Source organism: Monoraphidium neglectum, assembly GCF_000611645.1.
Source record: "Monoraphidium neglectum strain SAG 48.87 unplaced genomic scaffold scaffold02028, whole genome shotgun sequence".
In the NCBI taxonomy this organism is placed as follows: Eukaryota; Viridiplantae; Chlorophyta; class Chlorophyceae; order Sphaeropleales; family Selenastraceae; genus Monoraphidium; species Monoraphidium neglectum.
In genome coordinates this window covers 1-10,814 of record NW_014011600.1, presented here as the reverse complement: position 1 = coordinate 10,814, position 10,814 = coordinate 1, and the positions used below count along the sequence as shown (strand labels likewise).

General features: G+C 63.3%; 3 protein-coding genes across 3 annotated transcripts; 2 read left to right on the top strand and 1 right to left on the bottom strand.

Moving 5' to 3' along the window:
* Positions 1-382: 382 nt before the first annotated feature.
* MNEG_9697 (Thioredoxin H-type 1) lies at positions 383-2,526 on the top strand (the record flags this gene model as incomplete). The annotated part of the gene is made up of 6 exons (XM_014041833.1): positions 383-388; positions 679-765; positions 948-1,044; positions 1,258-1,337; positions 2,048-2,164; positions 2,467-2,526. The coding sequence occupies 6 exons, from the start codon at positions 383-385 to the stop codon at positions 2,524-2,526; spliced, it is 447 nt and encodes a 148-aa protein (XP_013897287.1).
* A 557-nt stretch (positions 2,527-3,083) lies between these two features.
* On the bottom strand, positions 3,084-7,371 carry MNEG_9696 (putative phosphohistidine phosphatase; the record flags this gene model as incomplete). The annotated part of the gene is made up of 8 exons (XM_014041832.1): positions 3,084-3,437; positions 3,634-4,057; positions 4,345-4,449; positions 4,733-4,840; positions 5,136-5,231; positions 5,698-5,871; positions 6,105-6,670; positions 7,183-7,371. 8 exons carry the CDS (start codon positions 7,369-7,371, stop codon positions 3,084-3,086), a joined length of 2,016 nt encoding a protein of 671 aa, XP_013897286.1.
* A 1,927-nt stretch (positions 7,372-9,298) lies between these two features.
* On the top strand, positions 9,299-9,674 carry MNEG_9695 (hypothetical protein; the record flags this gene model as incomplete). Its single annotated transcript, XM_014041831.1, has 1 exon — positions 9,299-9,674. A coding segment is annotated over one exon (376 nt), but the record flags the coding sequence as incomplete, so codon positions are not given.
* Positions 9,675-10,814: the final 1,140 nt, after the last annotated feature.

The following is a 10,814-nucleotide window of genomic DNA, read 5'->3' as shown; positions in this document are numbered from 1 at the left end:
GGACTGGGAGGTGCGGGTGAAGGGTGGGGGCAGGGAGGCGCGTGAGTCATGCAAAGGGGGGTGCCACCGGACGCTAGAAGGGAGGTTTCTGCGGGCGGGGTGGTTGATGATGTATTTGGTGGCTGCGACTATGGTCGGGGTGGTAGCTGGGATGATTCTTGATGGCTGGGAGGGCAGCTCGGGCGGTGGCCGACAGGTTGGCTGGGGTGGTGGGTTTTCCCAGATCGAGGTGCTCAGGGGCCATGGCTCGTGCAGAGCTCGGGGTGGTGGTGGGGCTGGTGGCTGAGATGAATCTGGCTGGGAAAGGCGCCATGGCTTGCGTGCTGGCTGGGGAAGGGTGAGGTTAGAGGGGGGTGGCAGAACACGGTGTGCAGAGTCAGCAATGACGGTGGGTTGAGATGTGAATCGCCCATATTTGTTGTTGCGCTGGTGGTTCGTGCCAGGATATTGAGCAGGATCTACCCAGGGCCACTGCAACCGCCCACCCCAGGATCAAAAGACATGCGGCCGCCTTCAAAAGCAGCCTCGCAGCTTTGGCGGACGCAAATCTCACACCTCCCACCACCCACTGATCCCCTGCGTCGTCAGGGGCGCCTTGGTCGGGCACCCCCCCCCTCTTCACTTGTGCCATCACCCTGTTTTTGACGCCTGCACGAACTGCCTATATATATTCAACAGGTCTGCCCTGCGGACTGGAAGCCGGGGGAGCGCACCATCATCGCTGATTCCGAGAAGAGCATGGACTACTTCAGCGGGGTGGCAGAGGTGAAGCTCACATTTATCTGTGCACATACGCTTGCACACGCGTGCATGTTTGTGTGTGCGCACACATGCGTGTGCTTGTGTGCATGTGTTTTGTTGATACGTTTGTGTGTGATCCGGCGCGCGTGGGCAGATTGTGCAGTCAACTCAACTGCGCGGCCACACCCCCCCCCCCACCTCCTCAGCACGAGGGTGATGGCGCCGACTACAAGGGGGTGGTGTCTGTGACGAGCCGCAAGGAGTACGACACACTGGTCAACGCCGATAAGCCCTCGGTTGTTGGTGAGGTTTGAATGGCCGCTTTTTTCTCGGTTTCATAAGCAGTCCTTGCCATAGACTGTGGGGCTTGAATGGCTGCAGTGTTCGGATTTTGTTGCAGCCCCCCTCTCCGCACGCGGGGCTCGTTCATATCCTGCTCCCGTAATGGCCTCCATGCCTGCGCCGTCATCCACCACCCGTTTCAACCTGTGCTAATCAACCCCCCCCCCCACCAAGACTTCATGGCGCCGTGGTGCGGCAAGTGCCGCATGATCGCGCCGCTGGTCAGCGAGCTGGCGCTCAAGCACCCAGACCTGGTGGGGCTGCTGTGGGCAGGGTTCAGGGTTCGTGATCGGATCAGGACGCGCGATGACGTCATCCTGTGGGAGACCTGCATGCTGCGGGAGACCAGCAAGGAACACGTCATCCCGTTGGCGCCCGCTTCTGGAGCCATTCAGGCTCATGAGATTGGACCTTTTCATGTTTGCTGTGTGTGACGGTGTCAAGAGTTGGGGTCGCTGGGTGTAGGAGGGGGTCTATGGCGGCTGGGGCTTTCGGTGGTTTCTAATTGATTGGGCTTCCGGGGCGTCGGTAAGGGTGTGGGGGCAGCCTCGGTCTCAGGGCGCATGTGGGGAATCGGCATACAGCCAGCCTTCGAAGGTCTGTGGAATCCCTTGAAGGCTGTCTGAGCCGCCTTCTCGGGCACCGTGTCAGCCGCTGTGGCCCTTGCTGTGCGTATCTAGGCTGCCACCCAGGCTGGCACGTCATGATGTATCACCCATGCACGGGGCAAGGGTCCAACATCCCGCATCACAGCTGTCATTTGCACCCTCGTCCCCCACCCAATCCGACCCCCCATCAACCCAACCTGCACACACTCACACACACACACACACACACACACATACACACACACACATACACACACACACATATACACATCTCATCCACCCTCTTGATTGTGACACCCACACACCACACCCCAAGTCAACTTGCGGCCCACCAAACCGCGCTACCGCCCCCTCAGACGTTTGTCAAAGTGGACACCACCCGCGATGGGTTCCAGGGTTTGTCAGAGGAGCTGGGGGTGAAGGCGCTGCCGGCCTTCAAGTTCTTCAGGGGCGGCCAGGAGGTGGTGGACCAGGTGGGGGGCGGGGGCGTTTGACCGCGGTCAAACGCACGAGGTGTGACTGGGAGGGGGGGTCTGGCGCAAGGAAGAGGTCCTGTTGGGGAGGGGGTTCTGATTGGTGTGTGTGGGGGTAGAGGGGTAAACTCTAGCGGGACGGGCTGATTGCATGTACGCTGGGGCGGCCTGCTGGATTTGAATTGCCGAGGAGCAGTAAGAATGGAGTTGTGGAGCTCAGGCCCTGATCTAGGGTTTGCACGTTGCACGACCATGCCTATGTTGCAATCACCTACTTGCCAACTCCATGACGACACCTCTAGGTGGTGGGCTACAAAAAGAGGCCACTGGAGGAAGCCGTGGAGAAGCTGTCGAGCCTGTGATCCACGAAAAGCTGCAAACCCCAGCTTATACAACGCGCGGAGGCCTGCCTGTGGGCGTTCACGCTCGCTCGCGGTGGTGGCCAGCGCAAGCTTGAGCATCAAATGGCGTCATCAGCTGCTGTCAAGGGCGACCGGCGACCCCAACCCTTGGTGGAGGTCGCTCGGCATGGGCTGCGGGTTCTAGCGCTTTTTTTCTTAAATCAGTTGTTTGAATCGAATACGCGTCGCTCTACAAAGAGCTATTGAAGCGCAGATAGGCCCCTGCGTCTATGGGTCTACCTTGGACACGTTGGTCCCGCAGTTCGCACTCGGGCTGGCGCCTTTTTACAAGCAGCCTGGGATGGTCCAGCATGCCTGCTCTATTATCCGTAATTCGTAGGCTGCTGGAAGCGTCCTGTTCTGTGACCTTGACCTGTCTCTTTGCAGAGACTGTATGTGCAGCAGCCCTCCAGAGGGAGCGGCTCAGCCACGTGCGCATGAGTGAGTGACGGAAATCACAAGTTGGGGTTGCATGGACAGTTGGCCGGATCTTTCACCATCATCGGACAGGGGCCCGATCAGTAACCATCGTAAGACACAGTGACGCCGTCGTGCCCATAGAACGGGAACCACCGCCGCAGCAGCGCCGCCGCCACCTCGTGCGGCGCCGGCCCGAAAGCGGCGCTGTAGCCGTACACGCTGACGGATCCCGCTTCCGGGCTGTGCTCCATCCGGCCGCCACCCAGCACGTCGCACTGCAGCCCCAGCCGCGACGCCGCCGCGCGGGCGCGCTGGTAGATGTGGTTATGGTAGTCCGCGGCGGGGTGGCCCCAGACCAGGAGCTTGCTGCGCGGCCCGACCGCGGCACCGTCGTCGCCGCCGTCGTGCACGCGCATGAGCACGTATTTGAAGACGCCGGTGCCAATGCTGACCTGTTGGCGTGATTGCGCCGTTTGCGAGCCGGTGTTTCACTGACTGATGGGGTTGAGTAGAGTGACAAACAGGCCGGAAGGACCGAAAGCGATGCCTTGCAGTTGCGGCCCTCCTTTTCAGGCCCAAAGCCTAGGCCCCTTGCGACATCCTTGCCGCCCCCCAACGCCGCCCGTTTGGGGGCCCCTTGCAACCAACCTGCGGTAGCAGGTCCCCTGCCCACGGTGCCGCCGCCGCCGCCGCCGATGACGAATTTGCCTGCCCCTCCCTCAGCCACTCCGTGATCAGCTTGTGGGCGAGCGAGTAGCTTCCGGGGATCTCGAAACCCCCGAAACCGCCGGACTGCGCCCCTGGCCCCGCGCTGAACCCAAGCGCAGTCCCTAAAGAGTTGTCAGCGCCGGGGCCGCCGATACCGCCGCCGCCGTTGCCGCTGCTGCTAGTGGTGCCGTTGTCGCCTCCATTAGTTGCGCCGGCGGCCGCCGCCGCGGACGCGGACGCGGCCGCCGCTGCGGCGCGCATCCAGTCCCGATGGAACCACCGGACGTCCTCCATTTCTCCCGGCTGCGGCACGGGCCGCGGCAGGCGCGAGGCCGGCAGGAGCGCCGCGTCGATCTCCTCGCGCCTTTGCATTGAAGATGTATCAGCCGTGATTCACAGATGGCAGGACGGGCACAAAAAGTCAGGAGGGCGGGCATCGACGCCGGAGGCGGGCGGTCCCATGGCGTTCACAATCGAAAAAGCGCTCCGATAAGCTGGGCCCACCACGCGCGGCCCCCGCAACGCCGGCCAACGCAGACCGACACACGCGCGCCTCGCGCGGCAGCGGCTGCGCGACGCCCCGGCCGCCTTGTGGCGGGCCGCCTCCGCCCCTCCCCCCAGTGATTGCCGTGTGCGCCCGCGGCCCCGCACCTGATCCCGACGCCCATCGCCGCTGCGCGCGCGGGGCCCTCTAGGAGGTCCAGCCCCCGCGGCCCCGCGGCAGATACAGCGCCCCAGGCGGCCGCCGCCTGGGCCCTGAACCCCACCATCAGCGACCGAGGGAACGGCCAGGGCTGGCTGGCGACATATCTAATTGAATGATTGTATCAGGAGGGTGGCGACAGGGGGGGAGGGAATGGTGCGGAGCGATGCGTGTTGGGGATGGCAGCGGGGGTCGCCGCGTGGGGCAGCACAGGGGAAAAGGGTTTTCGGAGTGCAGTGAGGAGCAGCGTCTTCAGGGGATGACGAGCATTCGCAGGTGTGCGCGTGCAGGCGCACGCCCGCGCGTGGGCGCATGGACGTGTGTGCAGGCGCGCACCTGATGCTGCCCGGGGCGACCGCGACCGCGGACTCCTCCGCGACCTCGCGGGCCAGGGCCTGCTCCAGCGTCTCCCCAACTTCCAGGAACCCGGCCAGCGTCGAGTACCTGACAGCATGGAGTGTTTCTCGGCGGTTCAGGTGCAAAGTCAAACAAAGTCAACACGTCACAGTCGCAAAGGCAGCCAGCTGGGCACGGCCCAAAAAGCCTGCTTAGAGGTCCGAAATTGTCCAAGGCGACGAGGCGCCACAGCAGGGTGCCGTGGGACCAAGCAGCCGCCCGCCGGACGGGACCTGGAGCGGCAGCAGGGCGCTGCACGTTGCCTCCCCTGCGTCAAAACATTGACCCGTTGACCTGGTCGAAACCGACAAGGCCCCTTGTCCCATCACGCTGGGTCGCCCACCTTCCGGCGGGCCACTCGGCCTTGCGGCCCAGCAGCGCCCAGTCCCCGGCAGTCACCAGCGTGATGATGGCGGGGTCGATCCGAGGGTACACGCTCCTGGGTTTGGTGGGGTGGTGACCGTTTGTCCGGGTGAGACAGTGACACATGTGTGTGTTTGTGTGTCTGTGTGTGTGTGTGTGTGTGCACGTGTGTGTGTGCACGTGTGTTTGTGTGTGTTTGCACGTGTGCGTGTGTGTGTGTGTGTGTGTGTGTGTGTGTGTGTGTGTGTGTGTGTGTGTGTGTGTGTGTGCGTGCGTGCGTGCGTGCATGCATGCGCGCGTGCACGTGTGTGCGTGTGAGGCGGGCCATGAGTATAAGGCAAGACAATACACATCAGCACATGCGGAAGGCATTGGCACGCAGGGCGCAGCATTCGGGAGGGTTTCGGAGTTCGCGGCCGTTGTCACTGGGGCCCTGGGCAGCCGCTGAGGGGCTGCTCCACCTCAGAAAGCCTCGTGTGCGCCCCTTGCAGCCGGCAGCGGCGCTTCGTCCGCATCGCGCAGCCCCCTGCCCGCCCCGTCACCTGCCAGTCGATGGCACACCGCGCGCGAAGCCGCCCTCCGTGCCGGCGGTCCTCTCGCCAGTGGCGCTGCTGTGCAGGTTGGCGGCGTGCCACTGCGCGAGGCCGCAGGCGGTGGCCGCGATCGCCGCGTCGCCGGGGCTCAGCGCGGGGCCCGCGGTGCGCGCGACAGCCCACCTGGGTTGCAGGTGGGGTTGGTGAGGCCGGGGCTGGGGGGAGAAATGGGGGTGCGGAGCTCGCAGCGACAAAGGGGACGCGCTGCCCAATTTCGTGCAGGCGCGCCGGATAATGAGACTGGCTTGAGCCGTCGCAACAAGCGGAGGCGGGGTCGCGCCGATGCGGCGGGCCCCCATCAGCGTCGCAAGGCGGATCGCAGGCTGAACGGGTCTCGGGACCAAGGCACCCCGCACCTGCTGCCCGTCACCGCGCCCGCCAGCGCGTCCCCGGCGGCGCGGGACACCTGGCCGCCAAAGTGCGGCGCGCCCGACGCGTCCAGCCCTAAGAAAAGGGGCGGCACGTCTGGATCCAACGAAGGCACCGCCTCCGCCGCGGGCGCCACCCACGCCAGCGACAGCCCGCCCTCGCCCGCGGCCGCCGCTGCCGCGGCCTGCGGCGGGCCGCGGCCGTCGCGCACGAGCACGCGCGCGCCGCTGACGGGGAGCAGGCGCGCGGCGGGGTCTGCGAGCAGGCGGGACAGCGCCGCCGCGTCGGAGCGCAGGTGGGCGGCGCGGTCAAGGGGGAAGGCGCTGTAAAATATGGGGTCTGGCGCGCTGCCCTCCGCGCTGCTGTTGTTGGCGTCGCCGCCGCTCCCGTTCTCCTGTGCTGCCACAGATGTGCTGTGCTGCGCTGCCGTTGCGGCGGGCCCGCCGTGCGTGCATTGCACGAGCGCCGGCGCGCCGCGCCCGCAGGGGTTGGTGGTGCGGCGGAGTCGCGACAGCTGCTGCACGCCGCGGCGTGCAGCCGAGCACGCGCGCATCTGGGCGGCGTGGGGTGCGAAGCTAGATGACTTCGCGACTAAGAATCCACACTGCAGCCAGCGATTCCGGTTGCTGTGTCAGTGCGCGACCATTCCTGCGGTCCACGATCTCTGCCGGGTGCAAAGTGTTGATGTTTAGAAAGCTGAAGGATCGCCCGACAACGTGACCAGCAGTAGCCGTTGCCTGCATGCTCCCGGTCAAGGTCACCAAGTGACTGGGGAACGGTGACACCCTGCAGCAGCAGCAGTCGCACAAGGCCAGTCTGAGCGCCTGACAGCTCTACTCTTGCCTACCGTATCACAAACCAGCACACGCTGATCACACAGCATCCACTGCCTACATATTTGACTACTTGCAGGACAGTATCCATCAGATGCCAGGCACAGCTGCCTGGGTGTTACAACCTCCTCCTCTTCCGACGCCGCCGCGGCAGCAGACGGAACCTTCTGAGGTTACTAATAGGGAACGCGACCCTTTCCTCGTCCGGGCCACCCCCGGGCCGCTGGAAAACCGTCGCGCCCGGCAGGTACGTGCCCGCCAGCGCCTTCCCCTGCGCCTGCCCCGACACGCGCGCCCTGAGCGTCAGCGGCGTCGTCGGGTCCTGCACGGCGCTGAACGCCGCGTCCGCCTGCGCGTTGGCGGAGGCGTCGCCCTTGGTGCCGTAAAACACCCCCTGCACGCCGCGGGTGGTGGCGGTCATGTCCGCGGTCGCCTCGGCCCCCAGGTAATCCTCTCTGGTCGTCAGCTGCAGGCCGGTCGTCGCCTGTCGTGCAGAGGGCGCGTCGTGGACGAGATGGGGGGGGGGGGATAAGGGCCGTCGGGCGGATACACGAAAGCGCTGGAAGCGCGCGAGGAAGATGCACTCTTTCGCCGTTAGCTTTCACCTGTGGAGAAATTGCCACGGGTCAACTTCCTGCATGCAACGACGACGGCCTGCTCGTCCTCTGCTACCCACTTGTTGGGCTTGGCCGAAGCCAGCCAGCTGGCTGCTGCCAAGGAACGCCTCAAGAAACCCTTCCAAAGGGAAGCGCTCACGTCAGCCTTTCTGCTGGCGCCGCGAAGCACGTTGTCGCCTTGAAACTGAAAGTATTAGCGAGGAGGTGGTTGATAGGGGTTCGCGACAAGCTTGTCAACTTTTGAAAAGGTGGTGCCCCAGCCTCACACACCACATCTAAACCTTCCTTGGAACCTCCAAGACATCTGTTTCGACGGTGCCCACGCACCTGGAAAATGTAGTCATAGTCATACGGGACGTCAGGGGACTTCTCATTGAAAGGCCTGACGACTGTGCGCACGCGCGACGTCGGCAGCTTCTGCACGCCCGGCGACACCGGCGGCGGCGTGCGGGCTGGAAGGGAGGCCACCTGCGTTGATGGGTTAAACGTTTCCTAGAGTCTGGGGCCATGCGTGGCGATGACACAGGCTAGCGCGTTGAAGCAATGGAGCAACCATTGCAAAACGGGTGGCAGACGCCGAACCTGGACGCATATGACATTGGGCTCTGGCGACGGTGTCGACCCACTCGTCCCCGCCGGCTTTGGTATTGACCGGATTTGGTAGTACGGGGCGCACTGCGGGTCTGCACACGGCAGGATGGGGTCTTCTGCAGCCAAGGCGCCACAGTCCGGCTGCGGCAAGTGGTGCATGGTTGTCGCAGATTGGGGACTGCTTGTGGGGCGCTTGAGGCAATGCAGAGGACATTAAACTTAAGTAGTTGTAGAGGGGCTCAACATGCCATCCAGGGGAGCTTGTGACCAGGCAGGCCGGGGTTTGCAGATGCGAAATCACCTTGCCAAAGTCTGCAAGTTGCTGTTGCTGCTGCTGCTCCTGCAGCTGCTGTACCAGCGCTTGCTGCAGCTGGCGCGTACTGCGAGCGCGGTGGACTGCAAAGGGCTGCGTGCTGTACCTGTGGTTCATAACAAGCCGCGCCTTCTCCAGCAGAGCTGCCTCACTGGTGCAGCAGCCACCTTGCAAAGGGGCTGTGGGAGCTGCCTGCACTGGATGGATTTCATCGCCCGCGCCCCCGCGCTGCTTTTCAAACACGAATGAGGCTGCAGATGCCTGATAATCTACCATAACCACAATAAGTATGCCAATGAGCACTGGTGCTCGCAACATCGAACCGCCCTGTGATATTTGAGGGCCAAAGCTAGCAGCGGTGACAAGGACCGGAGCCATAGACCCCGCCCCAAACCTGCCAGCCTCATTGCTCAGAAGCAATCGCCATCGATCTTCTGATCGTTCCCGAGTGGGGCCTGCCACGTCCTTGGTTCGGCCTGTCCAAGAGAGTCATGCAGCGTTCAGGATGGAAGAGTTGTTCCTCGCTCAGTGCGGGATAATGGAAACCAAACATGGCAAGCGCAGGCTTCAGGGCTGCCGTGGCCGTTCTGGCGGTCCTGCTGATTGCTCCACCAGTACTGGCTGCAGCTCGCGGCTTGGATGAGAGAAGCAACAGCACGAGCCCGGCAGCTGGGCGTGCAGCAACCAGCAGCAGCACGCCAAAGATCCAAGCGGCAAAAAAGGCTTCCGTTGGGCCTTTGCAGGTGGCCAAGCGGTCTGATGCTTTCTTGACGGGTGGCACATCTACCCTTGGGAGCGGATTGGGGATCTTGGGTGACAGCAGCATCATGGGCGGCGCCAGCGCTAGTGGAGGCGATGGCCCAGCTGCCAGCGGTGGGAGCAGCATCATCAGCGGCAGTAGCAGCAGCCGCAGCAGCAGCGGCGGCAGCAGCAGTAGCAGCATGAGTAGCCGTTCGACTGGTACCGGTAGCGGCACGGCTGGCAGCAGCAGCAGCAGCAGCAGCAGCAGCAGCAGCAGCAGCAGCAGCAGCAGCAGCAGCAGCAGCAGCGGCGCCAGCGGTGGGGCCGGGGTCACTAGTGACAATCCAGATGCAATCCTGGGCCCCTACGACACCCTCAACGTGGTTCCAAGGCCGAAGAAGCGTCCAGGGCTGTTGGAGCGTGTGGCCTATGGGCGTAAAACAGCCGACGAGCTGAATGATTGTGAGCTTGCGCACGGCGAAGGGCTGAATTGTAGGTGCGCATGTTGTTCTGCCCAAAAGCGCGGCCCTGCACCCTTGCACCCTTTCTGCTAAGCAGCAATGACCTGCTCGTTGGCATCGATGCCGCCGCAGTTGACACACCCGGCAAACTCCGCCCACCGTATTGCAGATACGTTCAATTTGTATTTAGGTGATGTGGCGGTGGCAGAGGCGGATCCATTCGTTGCTGCCGCCGGCACAGCGGTGCGTGTGTTGATCTCGGCAGGGCGTGTACGCCTGGCGGACGCTGTTTCCTTGGCATGCAGGCACAGAGCACATCTCACAGCCGCCGATTGATATTTGCATGGACTGAGCTGAGTTGGCGTGTGTGTGCTGGCGTGGAGACTCCATTGGGGCGAGGTGCTCAGTGAAAACAAGGGGGGGGATCCCTCACGGAGGCCCTCCCTTTGACCCTGTGTGCAGGCCGCCACCGGCATCGCAGCGTATTACACACGGGTGAGGACTAGAGCGGCCGCGGGCTCGAACCCGGGAGATCCACAGAAGTTGAGGGTTCAGGTCGAGCGTTTCACACATGCGACAGCCCCGGGTGCGCCGACAGCACGCACGCAGCGATGCCTGATCATGTGAGGCTGGTGCTTTCTACTTACATGCAATTCCCTCCTGCCCCTGATTCAGGACTACGATTACGAGAGAACCAATGTAAGCTCTTCTGACAAACCCCTGCCTGCCCGTCTACCTGACGCATGAATAGCTCCCACACATGCATGTTCAAATGCCAGAAGGGCCGTTTGGCGGCTTGATGCACACGCAGCTGCACTGCTGTGGCCCAACACACCCTCTCTGCCTTCCGTGCATTGCCAATCAAACAACAAATTCGTGCCAAACAATGGACAATTTTGTGTTTGCTTACAGGGCGGTGCAAACGCGGGCCCCAGCCGCAAGTCGATTGGCGCTGTGGCGGCAAAAGTCATCGGCTCCGTAGGTGCCAAAGCTGCGACACGCAGCCAGGCATCAACCAAGGCGCAATACAGATTTGACAGGTTGGGCAGCGGCAACGATCGCATGGCGTTTCGCAACCAAATCATCCGTGTGTCTGCCTCCGCCCCACCGACCCAACAGCACATGCCGCCGCATCCTGCCC